Source organism: Protopterus annectens, chromosome 6.part0 (genome assembly GCF_019279795.1).
Source record: "Protopterus annectens isolate FY-2018-M chromosome 6.part0, PAN1.0, whole genome shotgun sequence".
Classification (NCBI taxonomy): domain Eukaryota; kingdom Metazoa; phylum Chordata; order Ceratodontiformes; family Protopteridae; genus Protopterus; species Protopterus annectens.
The window spans coordinates 14,715,848-14,740,781 of record NC_056737.1 but is presented as its reverse complement, the minus strand read 5'-3'; the positions used below and the strand labels follow the sequence as shown (position 1 = coordinate 14,740,781).

The following is a 24,934-nucleotide window of genomic DNA, read 5'->3' as shown; positions in this document are numbered from 1 at the left end:
AATATTCCTCAAATTAAATGTTGTACATCATGTTAAATGTATACCTGTTTCATAGCATCTATTAAATATATTTTTTATTATTGAATGTTCCAAGGCATTGATCATCTTGCTACAGCTACAAAAATTACATTTGCAACATCTCTAGCAACCATCTTTTGTCATTTCACTTCAGATTCTGTTACCAGCTTTAAATGTATGTGCCTTTTACAAAAGTATCTTGTAGAGTTCACCAAATAAACAATATAATTTAGCCATAAAACACCCTAACACTGTTGAATAATCTTCTGAAATGTAACTGTGTATCACTGTTGTCCTCCCACATACTACCATCCTTATCAGTTTTCTTGCAGAACAATTTGTTCCACACACACTAATACATTTCACAATATATAGTTGAAAGCGTTCTGATGCTACATTCAGTGATGTCATGGCTAACATATCACCTGTCAAGTTGGTATTTATATTCATCTGAGTAATTTTCAGTTTGAAAAGTGGGATGAGAACTGGCAGATATGTCCTTTTACAAACTATTTTAATGCAATTTATCAAAAAGCTGACCTTCTTTCCATATAGATACATAAAAATACAAAATATGTTCCGGTTCATAAGCTGCAACTCAAACCAACGTATTTGAGAAGGTATGACAGTAAAATATACATGGGAAGATGATGAACCTTTGTTAGTATTATTAGAATCTGAGAGACAGAACCAAGTGTGTTATTTTAAGTTATTAAATAAATAGCACTCACTAAAACCAGTACTACAGCCATTAATGCACAAGTTGTGACTACTATTTTATAACGACTAGACATACTTGATTAGTATGTAGTAACACAATGCTTGAAATGGATTTGAACTGTGATTAGATACTTATTAAAATTGTTTAATACAGGAAGACTGAAGAATTATTTGAAAAACTGACTTGTGAGAATAAAGGCTCATCAAGTTTATTTCGTAGGTTCATAGGTAAAGTACTAGGCTAGCTGCTCTTGCAGATTATTTAAGCACAATCAATTTTCTTTCAAAGGTGAGAGTCAAACCCTATACCTTGTGTTTCTGAGGTAAACAACTTAACCATTATGCCAACCCCCGACCCAAACTAAGAGGGCTTTTTAAGCCTAGCAATGTTTCCTAAGTGAGGATCAAACCCTGAACCTTAATCACTATACCAGCCCCCAGCATCTTTTTATAATCAGAATCAAACCCTGTATGTACCATGCGTTTCTATAAGGTGAAGACCTTGACTATTATACCAAACCCATGCTTCAGTTTCAGTATATTTTATTTGTTAAGCAGAAATTTGCACTGGATCTTGCAGCCACAGACTACTTTTGGCATGGCTTAGCTACATACTTAACTGCTGATGTTATAATGAAAACAAAACATGCATAAAGAAGAAATGCGCCAGGAAACAAGAGACTTGCGTGGTTAAAAAACAAATGGAAGGGAAATTAAATCTACAACATACTTAAAAATAACCATCTACGAGAAGAAAAACTTAAGGATTCAGTACATGCAAATCAATAACAGAAAATAAGTGAAGAGGATATATATCAATTGTCTACATTAGGTTATCCTACAAAAATCTCCTAATGTTTGAGGGACATGCAGCCAGGGGTGCTAAACTCAAAGCTGTCTGCAGGAATGTTGCACTTGCCATATAAGACTTACTTACCTCTTTAGATTTTTATACAAAGGATGCTTAACCTGAAATTAAAAATTTCTAAACACAGTCTATGAAATTTAAGAAAGGAAATGCAGTAAAAAACAAAAGCAAAGACGAAGAATATTTTCCTTTAAATCTAATAACAAAAAACATACATTTATATTTTTTCAGAAATGCATAAATATGGAGAGAGACTGATTTCTCAAAGCAGAAGTTGGAACTGAATCATCTTATAAAATGCTCTATATTGCAACTATCCCATAATTATGCATTACATATTTACTTGTCATGCAAACCTTAAAAAGTGTCAACCGGAATAAAGTTAAGAGAGAACTAACTAAATAAAATGTCAGTTATTAAAAGCTACTTCTTTCAAATGAATCTTAAGCATACTGGAGATTCTGATACATGGAACAGTGTGACCTGTATAAACAAATTTCTGGTAGAGCTTCAAAATCATTATACAGCTACATTTTTAGCATTAATAGTGGAGTATATCCCTATTTTCAAAGTAGCAGCATGAGCATTGTCTTCCAGAAATCTTCCAACAGCTTGCTGTACAAATCACTTTAAAACAGTGACTTTCATATACTTAACAGTCGTTTTACTCTTTTTTTCTAACATCAGCTCAATGTATTAAATGCTGTCTTGTATTTAATTTTCTTAGCTAACAAACCTCTGAAATAAAAGTAATGTCAATAAATGTCCTCAAATACATTTCTGCAACAACACACAGAAAAAGCTCTGCCACATTCTATTTCATGAGACCAAACATCAAAGTATCCATGTGCTTTCTGAATTGTCTGTATGTATTGAAAACTGGAAGCTTTAAACAGTTCTGAACCATTTTGTTCTGTGGAAGCTTTGTTTTCTGTGAGCTCTGTTCTTCACTTTGAGGGACAAATACTACAGAAGGTTCAGGATTAAAACCAATGGCTGGAATAAAGTCAGCACCAGTAGCAAACAACAGTATTGATTCCAAAGACGCGTTTGTGAGGCCAGCTGTTAAAAAAAGTTAGAACTGTCAGCAATATATACAATTTATTGCAGAAACAAAATATTTCCAGTCAGTTATGAAAATGGTAGGCTAGCTGGGTTTAGAACAAATTAAAGGAACTTGCATGCTACGCTACCTACTTTTCAAGTATACTTTAAATGTGCCAACATACTATCAGTCAAAATGCTTGGCCAGAAAGCCGTTATGCTTCAGATTAGAAACAGAATGATAAAGCAACGTCAAATGTTAAGGCTGAAAGCACAGAAGGGATTTAACTAATGATGAACAGATAAAAAGAAGTTATATACTCACCATAATGTTCCATCTGAGTAGTTGAACTTCATTTGTCTTCAACCTGTGGCTTTCAGATCCAAATCTGATCTGACACGGCCGCATTTTCCAGCTACTGATCCGAACTCAAAAGTTCCTCCCCTTACAAATAATGCCCTGTCTCCTCCCTCCCTTCAGATCAAGTTTGCTGCTAACCACCCAACACATACCTGACCCAACAAGATCCCATCCTTACTGACAGCCTGAAAATCTAATTCCTACTTTGACCAAGAACAATTCTGGAGTAGTCATATTCCTATATGGTCAGTAACAAAGTGACAAGGTCGGAGGAAGGAGACGGTGATGGTTGAAGACAAATGAAGTAGAACTACTCAGATGGAACGTTATGGTGAGTACATAACTTCTTTATCTGAAGTAGTTGACTTCATTTGATCTTCAACCTGTGGGACAGAGCCCCCAGCTACCAAATACCTAGGTGGCCCTCATGGAAGGATATGCCAGAGCACCACAGAGCCAAAGGATGCCCTGTTCCTTGACACAATATCCAACTTGTAATGTGAAATGAAGGTATAAGAGGAGGACCACTTAGCTGCAGAACAAATACCATCCAGTGACACTTAGACGAAAAAGCCGCTGAAGTAGCCATAGACCTGGTAGAATGTGCTTTTACCAGGCCCAGAGGGGAAATTCCTCTAGAAGAATACGCTCGAATAATGCATTGGGAAATCCAACAAGCAATTGTCACTTTAGAAATTGGTTTCTCTAAGAAACAATTGATCAGATTTATGAAAGGCTTTAGTCCTGTGCAAGTAAAATCTCAATTGCCTATGAACATTCAGGAAATGCAATTTATATTCCCCTTTATTTTGAAAATTTGAGAAAAACACTGGTAGATTAATATTCTGGTTAACACTGGCCTCTGACGTAACTTTGGGAAGGAAGGAAGAAAAGGTTTGTACGCAAGGATACTCTACCTTGATGAAATATCATATAGGGAGCCTTGATGGATAGAGCATGAAGTTCCGACACACTCTTGGCAGAAGTAATGGCCACCAAAAAAGCAGTCTTCCAAGATAGATACTGCAAATCTACCAAAACTGCTTGTTCAAAAGGTGGGGAGACTAATGCCTGGAGCACAAAGGTAAGGTCCCGGGGGGGAGTAGGATCCTTAACTGGAAGTCTAAGTAGAAAGGTACCTTTAAGGAAGGACTTGCAAAGTTTTAAAGAGGCTAAAGAAGACATGTTTTCCCCCACATGAAAGTTAGAAATAGCAGACAATTGAACTTTCACTGTTTAGAAACTGGCCACTTGAAGAAAAATTCTCGCCAGAAACTCTAGTACTGCGGACACTGGAGCTGTGAAATGATCTACGGGATGCTGTGAGGCCCATATAGAGAAACATTTCCATTTGCTACGATACACCTTTCTTGTGGAAGACTTGTGAGCCGCCACCAAAGCAGCCTTAACTGGAGAAAATAAACCAGGAGTCCTAACAATCATGGGAACTGCAGCAGCCAAGCAGTGAGCTTCAGACTACCCAGGTCTGGATGAGGAATCCCTGAGGGATGAGAAAAGATCTGGAACTGGATCCAATGTCCATGGTGGAACTAGTAGACGAGACCATAGGGAGGGGAACCAAACTTGGCGAGGCCAGAATGGGGCGATGAGGATCACAATGCTCCCCAGCCTGCGAGCTTTCTGAAGAAAGCTCGAAATGAGGGGTAATGGAGGATAACCATAAAGAAGTCTGGGAGGCCAAGCATGAATCAGTGCGTCTCTGGGGCTTTCCCCAGAGTGGGGGTTCAGAGCAAAGAACTCGCTGCATTTCACGTTGGAAGGAGATGCCAAGAGATCGCAGCAAGGATGACTCCACTTTTAAAAGATCTGTTCCTCTACTGAAGGATTCAGAGACCACTTGTAAGGCATCAGGATAAATCTGCTGAGCCTGTCCGCTAGAATGAACTGCCCCGGAATGTGCATTACCACCAGAAAGTGGACCGTGGAGATCACCCATTTCCACACTCTCATGGCTTTGTGACAGAGGGGATAAGACCTAGTTCCCCCTTGTTTGTTGATATACCAGACCACTGACCTTGTCTGTCTGAATTGCGATCGTTCCTAGAGGAAGATGAGCATGAAGGGCCTGCAATGCAAGAACCACCACCCTCATCACTAGGACGTTGATATGCAGATTGGTCTTGGATGGGAACCATGTGCCTTGGACTGTCCTTCCGAGCAATGCCCCCCCCCCCCAAGCTGGGAGGAGTCCGTGGTCACCATGGTTTTGGGAAAGGAAGGAAGAAAAGGACATCCCTTCAGCAGGTTTGGGAACTGAATTCATCACCGAAGAGAGTCCCTTTACACTCGGGAGATTCGAATGGAGTGAGATAAATGTAGATCTAACAAGGACGACCAAACCGCAAGGGTCCACTGAAAAATTTGCATATGAAGGCGTGCTAAAGGTAACAGGTTGATCGTGGCCGCCACAGACCCCAATGGTATTAGAACTGCTTCTGCTCTCAGAACTTGGGCTTGAAGGACATACATAACATGCATATTTAAACTGTGTATCCTTGTCCAGGGTGAGGAAAACCTTCTGTGTTCAACCGAGCAATGATGAAGTCTAGGGGCCAGTGAAGATTTGTTTTGGTTGATGGTGATGCCCAGTTTGTTTGCTAGACAAAAAAGCAGTCCCTGGCCTAACAAAGTAGATGCTTGGAAGGGGCAGCAAAGAGCCAATCGTCCAGGTAAGGGAAGACCTGAATACCCTAAAGCCTCAGGTGAACCACTACTACTGCCATCACCTTGGTAAACACCCTGGGGGCTGTGGTGAGACCACAGGGAAGAGCTCTGAACTGATAATGTTTGGCTCCCAGCTGGAAGCAGAGGACTCTCAGAGAGCACTTGTCCATCTTGAAGTGACAGTACGCATCCTGGAGGTCTATCGAGCACATCCAATCATTCGCCTGCAGATAGGGCAGGATGGATAGAAGAGTGACCGTCTGAAATTTAGTTTTGGCTACCGACAGGTTCAAGGTGGACAGATCTAGGATAGATCCGAGGTCCGCTGTTTTCTTCGGCACTAAAAAGAACCTGGAGTAAATACCTGATCGGGATTGGTCTGGGGGGACAGGTTGGATGACCAGTTTCTTTAGCAGCTTTTTTATTTATAGTGCTGCTTCCTCCCTTTCCATGGGTGTGACGTCTGGGAGGTGTTTCTTCAGTCATGGTGGTTCTTTGAACAGGATGAAATAGCCTCTGGATATAATTCAAAACACCCAGCGATCTATTGTAAAGGACTCCTATGCCACTGGGTGCATTGGGTGTAGCGGACAAGCGACCCCCGAACTGCCTCCAGAGATGAGCAGTCGGGCAACCCTTCAGGGCTGCTGCCTGGGTTTCTCTGAGAAGGGTTCTCGGGACCCGAAGTTTCTAGGATCTCTTCTGCCTCTAGGGCACCGTCTGTCATAATCCCCTCTGCCTCTGGGGGAAGGCGAGTCCAGATTGTCCCGGGAAAATGCCGGAGACTTCCAGAACCACATCATCTTCATCCCTTGCTGATACCTAGGAAAAGAATCTTTGAGGGGAGGAGAAGCGGATCCCGATGGCAGTGTCTTACCGTCCTTCTCACTCTGGACCAGTGTCTAACGGATTTCCCAAAAAGGGAAGAACCATCATAAGGGGCATTTGTGAATGACGCCTTAAAGGGTTCAGAGAATTGACAAAGCCAGAGCCAGGCATGGCGCCTGATGGCAATGCTTGTCCCGGCTGACCTGGCGTCTCCCTCCGTAGCACAGGAGAGCAGGTGCACGGATGTATTCAAAACTACTTTAAGTGTGGCCATTCGAGCGGAGTACATCTTTTTGTCCTCTGCTGATATGGACTCCAGGGTCGAAGCAATGACTTCATTGACCAAGTCTCGCTGTAATCGAATGACGTGTGCCATGTAGTTCAGCGCCCTTACCAAGAAGGTCGCTGAAGCTTACACCCGCTTCCCAAAATGGTCCATCACCCTTGATTCTCGATCAAAAGGGTGAACTGTGGAGCTCTCCTGCATGAGCTCCTCCTTGGTGGTGGATGCCACAACCATAGCATCCACTGATGACCCCTTATTCTAGCACGTCCTGTCTGATGGGGGACTCAACACCTTGTCCGGGCATTTAGGGATAGGCTCCACAGTGTCCGGTTACTTCCATGCTCTACATGTTATAAGGTCCACTAAGGGATCTGCAGGAGGGGAAAACCAAGAGGTAGATGGGCCTGTGCCGAATGCCTCCAGGAACACTGACTCCTTAGAGGTTGGTTTTGAGGCAGACCAGCCCCCGGTGAAGTCCACAATGTCAAAGGGGTGACCTTGGGGAACCTTCCCCCTCCTCTAAGTCAGTGTCTTTGGTGAGGGACTCTGGTGGAGAGTCCAAGTGCCTCCTCTTCCACGTCCATTTGCAAGGGACCTCTTCAGTGGGACTCAATGGAGAGGACTCTCAAACTTCCTGTTGTTCCAGTGGGGGAGCCTCCTGAGGCAGAATGGTCACGGGCTGTCCCTGAGATGGCAAGATGGTTGGGACCGCAATCTAAGCCGAGGGGGTCTGGATAGAGTCTGAGGATGAGATGGTCAAGGGTCTCGATTGAGAGAACCCTCTCCACAATGTCAAAGGCTGAAAGGGAATGAACCTCCTGGGACATACCGGTCGGGGGCTGTCCCTCTTTAACCCGACAGGGGAGTCAGAGCAGAGATGCCTAAAGGGATACTGTGCTCAAAAATTCTCTGAGCTGACAGCACCCCCTTAGATCCAACCCCAAGACTATGGTTCAGAGAGCTCAGATCAGATACGCTCAAGGCAATGGCTGGCGTCAAGTTACATGGAACAGTCGGCGCCGACCTCTCCACCCAGATGGTCCTCGGATCCAAGGACTCCGAAACTGAAGGTCGGATTGGAGAAGGAGTTATAGGTGAGAAGAAAGGGTTGAGCTCCTCCCTCAAAAGGGCGAGGGTGCAGGCAAGACCCCCATCTGGGTGCAGATACATCTCAGCATCATCTTGTCCATCTCCACTTTGCTCAGGCTCCAGGTGGAGCGCGAAGAAGATGCCACCGATCTGGGGATCCGATAGGGGTTTCCTCCGGCTCAGGGGAGAATCGAGGAGACCCAAGCCTGGTTGGAGACCTCACTTTCAGTGGCGGACCTGCCTGAACTGAGCAGTTGGGGGACCGCTTTTGTGGCTTTTCGTCCTTGGCCTTCTCTCCCTCCCCGGACCTCTTGGTGGAAGTCTGAGTCCCAGAAGCCGGGAGGAGGAGGAAGATGCAGTTGCTGCTGCTCCCTTGGAGGGGGATGAAAGTACTACTGTCCCCAAGGAGAGAAGTAGGCCTTTCAAAATTAGTTTGTCCCTCCTGAAAAGTGATCAATACACTATTACTAGCATTAGCAAATTAAAGAAAGTGAATGACAAAAGTAAAAAAAAATGGGAAGGTGGCCTAATGGTTAAGGTGTTTACCTTATAGACACAAGGTGCAGGGTTTGATTCTCACATGGGGTAATTGGCTAACCTTAAAATGGCTCAAAGGGCAATTAGCATAGTAGTAACCTATGAACCTGAATGCATGTTGTTAACTACACAGTCCTGTAGGTCACAGGACAAAAAAAAAAAAAAAAAAACAGATTTAATTTAGAAATTGCGTATTTACCATAACTTGGCATCTGTGTTGTCCACTACATTCTTCCTCGCCGATGAGTCACGGATCCAATCAGATCTGACATGAACCCTTTTCCAAGACTTGGATCCAAGTCTCGACTCCTCCCTCTTCCCACAATGCACTATACCATCTTCAACTCCTCAGATCTCATTTGCTGCCAATATGATAAGTCGTTGAGTTCCTAAGTCTTGAGCAGCAGGTATTTGGTATGTATAGCTATATTTTTCTTTCTTGCCTTATACTGGGTAATACAATAGCCTCTTCTGATCTTTCCGTCCTCCCTCTGCAGTCTCCTACAGCTAGACTTTCTGCTTTTTGCCTTTACCGAATTAGGTTGTTGCAGTTCCAGGTCTACGCCTTTATATCATGCGACTTTTGACCTTAGTCGAGTTCCTAGGCCTCTGGATGTCATACTACCATCTGCATGTATAGAATTTGAATTTCTTACCTTCTCTTGTATTGTTATCAATCCGTCCCTTGTTTCGTTTTTGGCTGCAAGAGTGAAGTAGCCTGTTTTTATCTATCTAGCCTTCCCTTAAAAAAAAAAAAAAAAAGGCTCTTCATGTTAGAACGAGATCGTGAAAATTGGCAAATGATTTGTTCTGATGCTTTTCCCTTAAGGCTTTTCAGGTTGGTGCTCCTTTTGGGGCCTATCCTTTCAGATTTTCCTAGCTCGCTGGCTGTTAATATGCTTTGAGTGCAAGGGTTAATGAGTCTGGAATCTTTTGCTGGTACTTACGTATTTTGAAGGACGTACGTTTGGCTCAACTGAGGGCTTTCCTCAGTGCTAATTTTTCACTTAAGGCATGAGTTACATGAGTTCTGTGTTTTCTAAACTCATAGCATAGTTCGTGCAGTCTTAAGGTGCATGATGTGAGGTACATGGCTGTATGGCCACACCTCCTTGAAGTACCACCCACACAGTATCCTAGCGTAGATGGACAACTTTTGGGCATGCATGTTTTAGAGGTTTTGGGTCTCAGACAGATGACTAGCATCACCAAATGATTTGTGTGTTTCTTTTTGTACCAGTTTTCTTAATCTAAGAGGTTGAGAGATGTGTTTTATTTTGGGGGGGGGGGTAGTCTTTCCACGTGGGTGCCATTTAGGCTCCATTTTTGGAGCAAGTTTTTTTTCCTGCAGTTGAATATGGATGTTGGTTATTAAAGTGGCACTGTAGTTCTGAATGGACAAAGCAAGGATACTGGTGTTCTGGATTTGACCTGATGTTTTTCTGCTATGAGCTTGACCATGTAACAGACTGCTGACGACCTGCATGGTTCCTGGAGGTCAATGGCTGACAGTTTTGTCAGCTGGAGATGCAGGCTTCAGGTGCTTTGGCTTCTGCACCTTAGAATGCTGTACCGATTCTTTTGGGGCTCAAATCCCCATAACAGAAATAAACATATAATGTGAAAAGCACCTCAGATCGGATTCTTTGGTTCTGAGGATGCCAGGCCTTTGCCTGGTCCCACATCTGTCAGATCCGACAGGTATGGTCCCCCTTGAGGTGTTTTCCACTTGCCTGATTGTCGTCGGATCCTCGATCTTTGGATCCAAAAGTCTGTGATCGTTAATACAAATAACCACCTTACATCAGTGGAACCATTCAGATCCTGGTTCCCCCCATCAGATCCGATCAAATCTGACATTTGATCCTTCCATCTTCATCAGATCCTAACACTGGGATTCCATGGAGGACAGTTACCCCTGGAGAACTGTGCAGCTCTCTGCTCCAGTTCAGGCCTTGAATTCTTCTTGGATCTGATTTGTTTAACTAATTGTACCTCCTCTGATCTTAAGCCTATGATCCATCAGGCATGTGTGTGTGTCAGGCACTTCTCAGATCCAAATCCCTTTATACATCTAACTGTCTAATCAGTACAGTTTTTAACAAAACCCCTTCAGATCCTAAGTCTATGACCCAACAGGCAAGTGTCAGGCATTTTTGTAATCCAGACCACTTCGGATGCCATCTGTTGAGCCTGTCCAGCTTCTTCGGGTCCAAGGCATCCCTCCTATCCGATGGCCTCACTGTTTGTTTTTCTACAGGCAGGGAGGTCTGGTCAGTTCTTCTCAGTCATGGCTTGCACAGGTGCTAAATCAGTAAGGTTTTTCTGACCCAGGATACTGTTTCTCACCATAGAGAAGTTTTCTTCCTGCAGCTAGGATTATGGCACTAACCCTGTCTTCCTCCTTTGTAGACCTTGGCTTACCAGCCATTCTCTCCAATTAATTATGTCAGTCGCAGAACCTACACTGGCCAAGGTTTCCCTATCTAGATGGTCATTAAGGGCCCATGCCAGTAGATCCATACAGATCCCCAAAAATGAATGAATACAACATGCCCCTTGTGTCTCGTCTCTTCCTCTTCTCTTGCTGTTCATACTCCACTGTATTCCTCCTAGTGAGTAATACGAGTACAAAGCATGGTACAATCAGCTGTCAGAAAAGGGTGGATATTCTAAACAATGCACTGTAAAAGCCAGCTAAAACAAGGCCTGCTCAACCTCTAGGCTGGAAAGCCATATTGTAATATTTAGGAAATGGGTGTCCAAATGCCAGCACCACAAACACTCCGGACATGTATATTTTAAGAAGGCTACTGTGGTAACCAAGCACATGCAGGGGGGTCTTTTCACAATGCTGACCCTAATTTCTTTCCACAAACAGCTAATTGTAATCTATTTTATTTTTAATCCTTTTAGCACAGTACCAGAGTTTTCTGAATTCATATCAATAGTAAGCAGAAATTTTCTCTTTCCTATCCTCCTATTTAAGAAAGTCAGTTAACTAAATAAATTGGTTCCAAGAATCTACAAAGGCTATTTTAGGCATAAACGAGGGATTTGTTCTTAGTCTTACCCTGTTGTGTGTGGAATACTGAACACAGTTTTTTTATACTGTAAATCCAGCAGTGCAGAAAATAAGTGCAACTAAGTAAAGTTTTTTTTCAAGAAAGATATTGAAGGTCTGCTGAAATGACAGATGCTGAAAGAGGCATTTTTTTTTTCTTTTCCAAGGTTCAAGGCCTAATCAGGGTCTGATTCACACCTTGAAAGCCTCAAAACCAAAAGGAAGATGATCTTTCATGACAGTTTAAAAAGCTAAAGAGGGTTGCATTAGGTACCAACAGACTATTATTTGTTGTAAATCAAGCCAGTAATGAATAAAGAAGAAGAGACAATGAATAATCTTAGCCTAAGGAAATTATCTGGAAACTGAGCCTAACGCTTTATATTCATACCATCAAGAGAATGTGGCTGCTTGTAAGTAGCAGGTAGATAACACCTCTTCACAAAAGAATGGCTTTTGACTAGCAAACAAAAGTAAAAATACACACTGTGGTGGACCTTAAACAACCCAGTGGCCACGATAATATAAAAACTCACCAGTTTATTAAATCTAACAGACATCACAAAATCAGTACCTATGAGTTTAATGCAAAATTAGCTACATTTGCATCCTGTTCACCAAGACTTCACCAGAACAAGTGATCTCAACAAGTGATCTCATTTCACTCCATAATGAATTAATTCTTATGCTTACATAATTTCCTTTCATTATATTTATAAATACATTCATAACAAACGCCACCACAATTGTAATACTAGGGGGTCCCATACACATTTTGCTATCTTCAAAATGCCCTGCATTCTATATATATATATATGTAAAACAGAGCGTACATTAAGGAAAATTATATGAGCATTTTTGTGACATTACAAGAAAAGATAAACACTGTATAGACAAAAAAGAATGCACAAATGGGGATTTCGCATTTTTTTTGAAAGTAGTGGCAATCAAGGACCCAAGGTAGGGGGGTCCATGGGAGACTAAGAATATAGGTAATTGCACTGGTAGTTAATTTTGGCTACCAGGATTGAATATTACTATATCGAAAGGTTAAGGCAGCTAGATTATAACTTCATTAGAATAAATTTATTAGAATTATTTACAAAACAAAAAAATAAGATTTTTAAATCTCCAATCCATTATTTTACAATTCTACAATTCTACAATATTGATTGTTGCATGTACTCTCCAAAGAACAGAAGAGGAGGAGATATTTAATGCAATTTCAATTCATACTTAATGCATTACACATTTTAAACGCACACAAATTCAATCCACATATCTGGTTGATAAGAGAATTACGAAAAAAAATGTAAGGGTTTAGTTGTTTTTTTTACAATGTTGGGTTAACATTCAAGGATAGTTATAGTTACGTATTTTTACCATTCATATACCTATTTCATAAACCTTTTATATATATTATTTTAGTTTCAAGATTATCAAATAAATGTTGTTTCCCTTACTTATCAGTTCTAGTGCATATGCATATTTATTAAGTATTTTTATTTTTATGACATTCATTTTATAGTTCTCATTTTGAATTTTAAGAGTTTGACAGGAATTTTTAAAATATCAATGATTTACTTCCAAAATATCTATAGTGTATGTTATTAGATTTTGGCTTAAGTTTCCATAATTTCTAAAGAGGATGTACTCGTCATAATGTTCCATCTGTGTTGTCCATTCCTTATCAACAGTTGGGTTCAGATCCAACCCTCAGATCCGACTTGGTCACTTTTTCCAGTTCGTGGAACACAAACTTTCAAGCTCCTCCCTTACCCATAACATCCTAGTCACCTAACATACCTCAGATCTTTTTTGTTGCCCCTTAAGCCTGAAAGCATTTGGCAATAATAAAACAGCAGCATCCAAAACTTAAATAAAGGAACATTGGTTCCCTCAGCTCTTTCAATCCTTCCAAAAGTTAAATACGGATTGGGGGCTGGAAGGAGGGATGTTGAGGAAGAATGAAAATGGACAGCATGGATGTAACATTATGGTGAGAACATAACTAGCTGATGTTTTCATTTTCATTCCTCAACTGTTGGGACAGAGTTCCCAGCTACTTGTATCCCAGGAGGACTCTAAGAAAGGATATTCCTGAGCACCGCTGAGCCAAAGGCTGCTCTTCCCCTAGAGACCAGATCCAATTTGTAATGAGCAATAATGGTATGAGGATTAGCCCAAGTTGCGGCTGTACAAATATCAGCCACTAAAGATCTAGATAAAAAGGCTGAAGATGTTGCCGTAGACCTGGTGGAATAGAATTTTGGTAGTTTTGGTAAAGAAAAACCCTATTTTTGTAAACAAAGGTAATACAGTCATTTAGTCATTTAGCTAAAGTCACTTTAGAAACTTGTTTGACTAATTTTGATTCCAAAAAAACGAAACAACTGTTCTGATTTCCTAAAATTTATGGTTCCCTGCAGAGAAAACCATAACTAACTGTCTGAACAACCAAAAGGTGTAATATTTACTCTCCTTTACCTGAAGTTCTGAAACTCTTCTAGCAGAGGAAATGGCCACTAAAAAGATAGTCTTCCAGATCTATATCTATAGATATAGTCTTCAGAGCATTCCAGAAAAATAAACGTTATGTACTCACTATAACGTTCCATCCGTGTTGTCCATTTTCATTCTTCCCCAATAAACTGGTTTGGATCCGAACCTCAAAAATGACTTGGACACTTTTTCCAGCTCATGGATGACAAACTCTCGAGCTCCTCCCTTACCTATAAAGCACTAGTCCCTTACTATACTTCACATCTTGTATGCTAACTTTTTAAACTATAGTACATAACAAATAACACTGATATGACATAACAGTATCTAGAGCCCAAATGAAGGAACACTGGCTCCTTTAGCATCTTTGAATCTTTCCAGAAGTCAAACTGGTAGAAGGGAGTTGAAAAATGGACAACACAAAAACATTATGGTGAGTACATAACTTATCTGATGATGATGTCATATTCATTCATTCCTCAACAAATGGGACCAAGTCCCCAGCTACCTAAATCCCAGGACGACTCTAAGGAAAGATATTCCTGAGAATCATTGAGCCGAAGGAAGAGCTGCTCTTCCCTACAGACCAGATCCAATATGTAATGAGCAATAAAGGTATGAAGATTAGCCTAAGCTGTGGTTGTGCAAATATCCAAGGAAGATCTGGATAATAATACTGAAGAGGTTGCCAAAAACCTGGTGGAATGAGCTTTTAGTTTTTTTGGCAAAGACCAGCCCAATTTATGATCAACAAAGGTAATAATATTAGTTAAGCCATTTGGACAAAGTCACTGTAGTAACTGGTTTGCCCAATTTTGAATCTGAAAAGGAGACAACTAATTTGGTCTGATTTCCTGAAAATTGTTGTCCTATGTAGATAAAAACATTAAAGGTCTATGAGCATCCAATAGCTGTAATGTATACTCTCCTTTGTTCATGAAATTTGTAAAGAAAACTGGAAGGTTGATAGTTTGATTGATATTGGATTCGGACATAACCTTACGAAGGAAGGATGGGTTGGTTAATAAAGATAACCTATCTTTATGGAAAATCAAACAAGGAGGCTAAGAAGATGAGGCTTGCAGTTCTGAAACTCGTCTAGCAGAGGTAATGGCAACTAAAAAATAGTCTTCCAGGTTAAATTTTTTTAGTTCACATTTGACTGATGGCTCAAATGGAGATTGGTTCAAAGATTGTAAAATCAAGTTCCAACCCCACAGGGGAGTGGGATCTTTAAAAGGTGGTCTAACAAGAAAGGTTCCCCTTATAAAGGCCTTACAAAGCTTGGAAGAGGCTAAAGGTAAATTATTTCTGCCAATATGAAAATTGGAAATGGCAGAAAGTTGTACTTTAATAGCTGAAGAAATAGCACCTTCATTAAAAATTGACAAATTCTAGAACTTTAGGTACTGGTGCTTTAAAGGGGTCAATGTCATTTTGCTCCACCCAAGCAACAAACCTTTTCCATTTACTTCTGTATATTTTTCTAATGGAAGCTTTATGGGAAAATAGAAGAATCTGACGAACGTGGGAAGAGAGCCAGTGCTGTCTAGCTATTAATGGAATTTGAGAAGACATGCAATCAACTTTAAGTCTAAGATGTCTGGGTGATTCATATCTGTTTGGTGAGACTGGAGGTCTGGAATTGGATCCAGAATCCTTGGTGAGCAAACAGATGAGGCCAAAGAAAAAATTTGACAAAGCCAAGAAGAAGAAATTAGGATGATTGTGCTCTTCAACTGAGATGCTTTCTGCAGGACTTTTGGGATTAGTGGTACTGGGGAAAAGGCATAGAGTAGATGGGTGGCCAATTGTGGAGAACAGCATTTCACACTGACTCTCCCTTTGGGGGACTCAGGGTCACGAAACTGCTGCACTTGTTGAGGGGAGATGCAAAGAGGTAGCAGCAAGGTTAGTGCCATCGACAGAATATCTTTTCTACCACTTTCATGTTGACAGACAACTTGTGAGACATTAGAATGTACCTGCTTAACTTGTCTGGTATCACTTTGGACTTTCCCGGAATGGTTGTCACTATCAGAATTTATTTGGATGAGATTGCCTACTGACACACTATCAAAGCTTCTCAACACAAGGTGATAAGATTTGGTTCCTTCTTGTTTGTTGATGGGCCAGACTACTGGCATACTGTCCATCTGAATCACAACAGTCCCAGAAGGGACTGCATCTTGGAAGACCTGCAATACTAGGACGACAGCTCTCATTTCTAGTACACTGATGTGTGTGTGTGTATTGGCCTCTTTGGGTACCATGTGTCCTGAACGGTCTTCCCCTCGTCTGTTCATTTTCACCAGTTTTGGTAGTTGTAGCTGTAAAAAAACGACTGGCAGCAGAGTGTGAATTCAAGCTAGCAGAACCAGATTCTCTGGCTTGCAATATGTCCTGGGTACCATGACTCAGGACCATCTTAGATGCTGCAATCTCACTCTCTCCAATGGAAATGGTCTGATGAGGTGGATTATTATCAGAGTATGATGCAGAACCAGTCGCACTGTCAGATTTGGAGGCAGGAGCAGTTTCCCCTCCCATTAAAGTGTTCATTGTCAGGCTCTATACCATCCACTCGTAACACTTCATTAATTCTATTGGTCAAGTAAGCAGAATTAGAGTCCTTACCGTTCAAAACACCTCCTGATGAATGTGAAGCAGGTGTCTAATGTTTATCTGTTTTCGGACATGAAAAAACACAGCCATCCAGAAAATCTGCCATATCCTTGGCCAGTTTCTTCCATTTGACCTCTTGCAGGCATCTCTCAAACCAATATCAAGAAATAGGACATTAACCTTATGCCTGCAGGATGCGGAGACACAAGTCATTAATTCTATCAATTCCTTTCCTAATTTCACAAAGGATGGAAGACTCAGTCGGTTGAAAGAATCTCAACCGAAGCTTAAATTAAAGCCAAGTTCAAGGTTTAGTGTCTGCCATTCTCTTCAGCAGTGAGGGATGCATGTTGCTATATGCGGGCATCCTTAACACCCTCAGGCCCCTGGGAACAACTTTATGGTGTAAACATGCCTCTAAATGCAGTCTCTGCCACAGCAGCCATTTGTATTTGTGACGCGCCTCCACTGGCCCAGTAATCAAGGAGCCTCAATCCTCACCACTACCGACAGTGGGGGACATACACACTGGGAGGATGACAAGTATACACACAGTAAAGTGCAATTTCCCTTAAGGGCACACAGAGTTCAGTCTGGGGCTGGTTTCTCCCTCTTTCTCCAGATCCTCAATAAGACTCCCCACTGGCACAGCTATAGGGTTGAGATCTCAGCTGAGTGGCCACCCCAAAACCTCCAGCACCCTCTGTCCAACCAGTGCTTCGTGTCCCTGCCCAAGTAGCTCACATACACCCTTTGAGATCGGATTGATATACAAACACACACATACACACCTGGGAAAGGCTGGCACAGGTTTATTTGCTGTGCCCCCTTCTGCCCAGACTATAAGGTAGTTCCAACTCCCATCAGCCAATTCTATCAGCTAATTAAGGCCCTTCACAAAGGGTGTCCAATCCTACTGTGTAATGTTACTATTATCCAAATGGTAGTCTGACCAAGAGCAAGGCTATTTAGGTGTGGCCTGTACAGTGTCACCATATAGATATGCAAAGTACTCTAAGAGCTTAAATATGTCTCACAAATATCAGCCACAAAGACAGGTTTAAATATATTTAATAATAAAAGAACAAGAGAATACTCAGTAAAATCAACACAGTAACTCCAGAGCTCAAAATCATAGGAAGTATTTAAAAGAAGAATGCAGGTCAGTCTCAAATAAATACAGAAAACATCTAAACTAATCTTTACTACATTCCTAACTATATCTAAAAGATTTACTATGCCCTGAAAAAACTTAGATTCAAAGAAACTTTGAAATTTAGGACGACACACATGCAACCTAAATAAAATTACAAATGTTAGCTCACGAGTGCAAATAAAGCAGGTACAGCAGTCTCAAAGAATAACATAAGAAAGAAAATAACAGATATGACATGCAAGAGGTAGTTCACATTACATAAACACATTCAATACCCATTATCCAGTGATAAATATCCACCACCAAACCCCTGCACTGTTGAGAATTAATAGAAACTAGTGAACAGCAGCTGTTTAGTTACCATATTGCACTTGTTAACCTTAGACATGACTCAGTACAGCCATCATATAGCATAATAGTAATCCTGACGGTAATTGCTCACAGCAGCAGGATTAAATGAAAAAAAAATAGGCTTCAATGTATTAGGTATTATGGTTGGTGTCCATATTAATAAGTCTCAGCTGTAGGATACAAACGGTTCCCTGAACATGGTAATCCTACAGCTGACGCTGCGGTACCTCCTTCCAGACGCAAGTTGTGGGCCAGATGGGTCGATTCAGCAAGTATTTTATGTTCTCTTTCTTGCTCTTGTAAAGAAAACCTCCTGAATACAAGACATTTTTGTGCTCAAGATTTTCTCAGCCACCCTCACCACCCTCTGTAGTTTCTTCTTCTCAGCAACTGTGCAGTTGCTGAACCATGCTATAAAGTTGCAAGTGAGGATGCTCTTGATAGCTCCCTTGTAAAAAGTGGTAAGCACAGACAGTGGGAGCCTGGCCTTTTAGAGCTTTCTCAGGAGGTAAAAAAGTGGTAAGAGCAGACAGTGGGAGCCTGGCCTTTTAGAGCTTGCTCAGGAGGTAAAGCCTCTCTGTTGAGCCTTCTTGATGATTTGGTTGGAGTTAGCAGCCCAGATGAGGTCATCAGAGATATGAAGGCCCAGGAAAGTACAGTTGTGTACTTATCATAAATGTTGATGTTCGAGTGTATTCACTGTTGCAGTCATCACATTTGGGTTATCTGCCTGCAGGTAGCTCTCAGTCAGCCTGAATACCAGAGTCTTGATTTCTGTGTTGGATGCTGTCAATTCTTCCATGATGTCAGGTCGTCAGGGGTATAAAACATGCAGCTGACACCATTACATCAGTTTTTCTTGCCCCAGATGTCAGGAGCCCCCACAATAGTAAGCAATTACATGGTGTGGAACACCCCCAGTAGAAAGTAAATACCAATGTTATAAGATATGGCCAAACAAAGAAGAAAAGGAAGAAGTATAGAGAAGGGGGCTGGAGGGAGGGTATCGAGGACTGCAACAGTGAATACACTCGAACATCTACATTTATGCTAAGTGTACACAACTGTACTATGCTCTTCGTGTTTCACTGTTGCAGTCATCACATTTGGGTTGGGTCTCTTCTTGAAGTGATGGCTAGAAGTAAAGCTGTTTTCCAGGAGAGGAGTTTTAACTCTGCTGAATCAGCAGGTTCAAAGGGTGGAAGCGTCAATTTTTCCAATACAAAGTTAAGGTCCCAGACTGGAGTAGGAGCTCTCCTGGGGTGTCTTAAATTTTTGGCTTCTCTCAGGAACTGTTTGACCAGAGGATTAGAGAAGAGGGGTGGGCTCAGTACTATGAGTTGAGATGGCAGAGGCATGAATCTTAATTGAAGAGCAGGATAGGCCTTTTTGGAGCATTTCTGTTAAGCAATCTAGTATATGAGGCAAGCTGGGCACAGTTGTGTCTCATTCCTTGAGACTGGCTCCAAGAACCATATTTTTTTCCACTTTTCTGAATAGGATTTTCTAGTACTAGGCCTCCTTGCCTCCAGGATGACATCCAGCACCTGTTTACTGAGGATTGCTGGTGATGAATTCAGGGGATAAGCCAGGCCGCTAGGTTCAGGGTTTGTGGCTGGGGATGCAAAATCTGTCCCTCCTGCTTGGAAAGCAGGGAGGGGGTCTGAGGCAGGTGCCATGGTGGCAGTACTGTCAGACTGCGCAAAAGTGGGTACCAGTGCGGGGGTGGCCATTCTGGTGCAATCAGGATTGTCCTTGGCTTGCCCTGTTTGATCTTTAGTAGAACCATCGAGAGGAGGGGCAGAGGGGGAAAGGCATAGATTGAGAGGTTTTCCCATGTAAAGGACAGAGCCATCCACTTTCCATGCTTGGCTGTGGGAAGTTCTGGTGCAATATTTGATCAATTGATAGATCTCAGGGGAAGCAAAGAGGTCCACCTCTGGTGCCCCCCACCTGTGAATCAGAAGCCTGAATGATTTGGGTTCCAGTTTCCACTTGTGTGGGTCCATTAGATTTCTGCTTAAGTTGTCTGCCAGTGAATTTAGTTTGCCTGGCAGGAATTGAGCTTGTAGTTGCACTTGATTGCTCAAGGCTGTGTTCCACAGAGCCATGGCTAACCTGCAGAGTGGGTAGGAATGGGTTCCCCCCTGCTTATGTACCACATAACTGTGGTGTTGTCTGTCTATCGATATTTGAACTGGAAGAATAAGGCCTTTGAAGGCTGCCAAAGCATTCTGTACAGCTAACATTTCTTTTTGATTGATATGCAGGTGCTTTTGCTTTGGGCTCCACTTGCCCTGAATACACTGTCCTGCCATGTGAGCCCCCCATGCATAGTCTGATGCATCTGTTGGGATTTGGGCGGCAGGGGGTTGAGTTAAAGGGAGTCCTTTGTTGTGGTAACAGGCCTCTGCCCACCAAAGGAACTCTGCCCTTAGGCAAGGAATGATAGGAATCATTGTTTCAAGGTCCTGAGAATGTTGATACCAGAGACTTAAGTACCATTGAAGTTTCCTCATATGCAGTCTTGCATATGGAATTAATAGAATGCAAGAGGCTATAAAATCCTAGGGCTTGCAGAATTCGTCTTGCAGATAGTTGGGTTTTGGTGGCCAGTAGATTGAAGTAGTTTGTCAAATAAATTTGTTTTTCTGGAGTGAGGAATGCCATCTGGGAAGTTGTGTTCAAGCTTGCTCCCAGGAATACAATCTGTTGGCTGGGTACCTGATGTGATTTCTTTTCGTTGATGGTGTACCCCAGTGAAGTTAGAAGTCTCTTTACAAATGTCAGGTGCTGGAGTAGCAATTCCGGACTGTCTGCCTGAATCAGGCAATCGGACCAAGTACAGGTAAATTTTAATTTTTCTCTGCCTGCAATATGCAATGGCTGGAGCTAGGCATTTTGTGAATACCCTGGGCGCAGTAGATAAGCCAAAGGGAAGTGCAGAGAACCGATAGTGCATAGAGCCTGTTCTGAAACATATTTCCTGCAAAATTCCCTTATGGGGATGTGCAGATAAGCTTCTTTTAAGTCTATGGTGGCTAGCCAGGAGTCCTTGGCTAGCATAGGAAGCAGCTGTTGGAGAGTAAGCATTTTGAACCTTGGGACCACCAGGAAGGTGAGAGTAGACAGATGCAGGATAGGGCACAACTAGTTTTCTTTTCTGGGTACCAGAAACAGTCTGGAGTAAAAAACCTTGTCCCCTTTGCTCTGCTGGGACAGGCTGAATAGCCTTGATACTGAGAAGATAAAGTACTTGCTTTTGGGCCTCTGCCTACTGGTTTGGGGGGAGGTCTGGCCATCCTCTTGGGGTTGGCAATGACAGAAAGTAGAATCTGTATCCCTGGGATACAGTGTTCAAGACCCATCTGTCCTGGGTGATGTACTACTAGTTTTTTGCATGCAGGGCAAGTTTTCCTCCTAAGGGTGCAAGTACTTGGGCAAGGCTTGGAAGAGTTAAGGATAAGTCATCGCGAGATTTTACCATAGGACATTGGCTTACTACTCCCTGTTTTAGAGGTGGGAGAACTCCATTGCTTAGATCTGTGCATACCCCGAGACTGTAATCTTAGTGGTCTGTTGGCCCTGGGTTTGGAATGAAGGTCTGGAAGGGACTGGAAAGGACCAGTTTTTAGAAGGCCAATGCCTACTGAATCTAGATGGCTGCACCTGTTGGAAATATTTAACAGTTTGCATAGATTTAGCTTTTTCCTCCATCTTTTTGAGGACTTTTGCTTTAATGCCAAACAGGCGTTCTTGGTTTAATGGTGCATCTAGTAATTTTGCTTTGACATGGTCTGGCAAGATTTGTTCCTTAAGCCAAGCATGCTTTCTAAGAACAGATCCAGTGACAGCAGCCCTGCAAGATGCTTCTAAGGCATCAAAACCACATTGCAAAGTATGCTTTCCAACTTGGTTAGCAGAATGCATTAACTCTTATAAATCTTTATGTTCTGCACAATCAGGAATCAACATAATTTTCTGTTTAATTAGCTCCATAATATGTTGCTGATACTTTAACATATGAAACTGGCAATTTAAAGCCCTGATGGCAAGAGTAGCAGAGGTGTATACCTTCTTACCCCATCTGTCTAAAGCCCTAGAGTCCCTGTCTGAAGGGGTAGGGTTATTTGGCTGTAGTAGCTTTAATGCCTTTAGGTCCCTGGGAAATGGTGGGGATCCGCAGCAGGATTCTTAAAGAGGAATTTGTGGGAATCAGGTACTCTGTGGTACCTGCCAGGTTTCCTGGGAGCTGGAGGCAAAGTATCAGGGGTAATGCTGGATTCCAAGGGACATATACGATTTCCAGAACAGGAGGGATAGCTAGAGACCTGTGCTGAGGCAAGTTTAAAAATTCCCTGAGTCTCTTTTTGGACTGTGGGTAGTCCTGGCACTCCCAGCAGAAATGCTCTCTAAGGGTATGCAGGGTTTCACCAAAATAAAATCTTCTGGTGGGGAAGCGGAAGGAATGGAATCCTCTGCATCAGAATCCTCATAAGTAGATAAGGGTATGTCTTGGTAATCAGAAGGATCAGAGTCAACAGACTCGTGATCTGAAGAATCAGAAGGAAAATCAATTCTTGGTCTTTTGGAGGGGGAAGGTTGGCTTCCCCTAATTAAAGTAAGTAAGGTCTTCAGCCATTCTAAGCATTTGTTTCTAAGGCATGTGGGCCTGCGAATGAACTTTGGTCGTCTATTTCCTAGGTGTAGTGTGAACTCTGGGCCTGAGAAATTTGGTATTTTTGGTATGAAACGAAGTTGTCGGTTTAATATGAAAATCAGAAGGCCTGAATACACCATCAGAAGCTGGTGCCTGCACAGCGGCTCCGGACCCATCCAAGATAGAGACATCTGCAGGTTCTATAGTTAAAGAAGCATCTCGCAGCATACCGGACTCCGAATGGGTCTCAGTAGAGCCCTGTGAATCTGTAGAAGCGGGTATCAGGGGCTGCGAAAGCACCTCACTGAGTACCAGCAGACTGGCGACTCGCTTAATGGAAGCACTGTCGGCAGTTTTGGACCTATGCAGTCTGCCTCTGTCTTTATCCTTACATTTTTTCGGAAGATCTGTAGTCGGATGGCTTATCAAAGCAAATTTGGAATACGGAGAATGAGAGCGAAAGAATTTAGTGACAAAAACAGCCCGACGACGAATAGTTCAGGCACTGAACAAGGCACAAAACAGACAGCGAGGAATGTCGTGGTCTGGCCCTAAACAGGTGAAACAGTAAGAATGAAAATCTCTGTGAGGTATTTGCTTTCCACAGGCAAGTCCATTAACTTTTTCTGACCTCTGTTAGAGCAAGAAAAAATGGTCCCCAATGGGGTATTTATCTTTTTGAAGACTTCGGGTCTGAAACTCGAAAAATGAAAATTTCAGGAGGTGGCCGACCAGCACTTGCAAACTGCTTCTGCTTCGGACACTGCACGGCATGAAAAGCTGATGTAATGGCATCAGCTGCATGTTTTATACCCCAGACGTCATGGAAGAAGCGACAGCATCCGACACAGAAATCCCAAGACACTGGTATTCAGGCCGACTGATGGCTACCTGCAATCAGATAACCCAAATGTGATGACTGCAACAGTGAAACGCTAAAAACATCTTGGTTGTTTTGACTTTCTCTATTACCTCCCGTTTGACAGTGAGTGGTTGGTGAACTGTTGCCTTTCTCCTGAAGTACATTATCATTTCTTTGGTCTTATTAACATTCAGGTCCTGGTGTTACAGGAACAAAGTGTTCACCTCATCCCTGTAGTTATGTTCATTCCCACCACTGAGATCCACGACTGAGGTATCAGCAAATTTTATAATATGGTTTGACTTCTGCTTTGCAGTGCAGTCATGAGTGAGGATGGTGAAGAGCAAGGGGCTTAGCACACAACCTTGGGGAACAGCAGTATTCAGGACTATGCATTGACAGGTGTTTCCAGTGCATGTCTACTGGGGTCTACCAACCAGAAAGTCAAGAGTCCAGTTACACAGATGGTTGTTTATCCTGAGTTCCACAAGCTTATCCACCAGTTGCATCAGTATTACAGTGCTGAACGCAGAACTGAAGTCGATATACAGAATCCTTATGTAGTTGTTCCTCCCTTCTAGGTGTTTTAATGCAAGGTGTAGTGTGAATGATATAGCACCCGCGGTCATTCTATTTGCCTGGTATGTAAACTGGAGTGAATCAAAGGACTTAGACAAACTTGCAGATAGATGTTTCTTCACAATCCTCTCAAAACACTTCATGATGTTTGAGGTTAAAGTGACCGGTCTGAAGTCACTGAGGCAAGTAGGGTTGGGTTTCTTTGGAAGTGGGACAGTACTGGTTTCCTTTAAAACACAAAGAAACTTTCTCGATAGCAAGGGATGAGTTGAAGATCTCGGTCAGTACCAGACATAACTGATCAGCACACCCCTTCAACACCTTGCCATGTATGTTGTCTGGTCCAGCAGCCTTCCTAGGATTCACTTGCTTAAGATGAAGTCTCACCTCCTCAGAATTTAAGTTGAGCACTGTCAACTCTTTCTCAGGTTTTGTGTTAGAATGTATGGTGGTGGTGTTCTCCTCAAATCTGCCAAAGGAGGAGTTCAGTTCATTTAGGAATTCCAAGCTGTCATCACATTGAGGTGATTTGGACATAGTCTATGAGCTGCTGTATCCCCTGTCCTAGGGCTTCTTGTGTCCCTCCTGTTTTGGAAGCAGATAAAGAAGTTATGTACTCACCATAACGTTCCATCTGAGTAGTTTTACTTCATTTGTCTTCAACCTGTGGGAATACGGATCTGTATAGGATCCAAGCCA

General features: G+C 42.2%; 1 protein-coding gene across 6 annotated transcripts in view; it reads right to left on the bottom strand.

Annotated features, from left to right (window-relative positions):
• Positions 1–1,775: 1,775 nt before the first annotated feature.
• The window catches only part of G2E3 (G2/M-phase specific E3 ubiquitin protein ligase), a 1,254,036-nt gene continuing 1,230,877 nt past the window's right edge, over positions 1,776–24,934 (bottom strand). For 5 of the 6 annotated variants that reach the window (XM_044073803.1, XM_044073801.1, XM_044073804.1 and 2 more), the window contains one exon: positions 1,776–2,668. In XM_044073803.1, coding sequence (XP_043929738.1) covers positions 2,421–2,668 — 248 coding nt within the window. In that variant the 3' untranslated portion in view covers positions 1,776–2,420. The remainder of the gene's footprint in view (positions 2,669–24,934) is intronic. The other variant, XM_044073806.1, reaches the window with a different exon arrangement.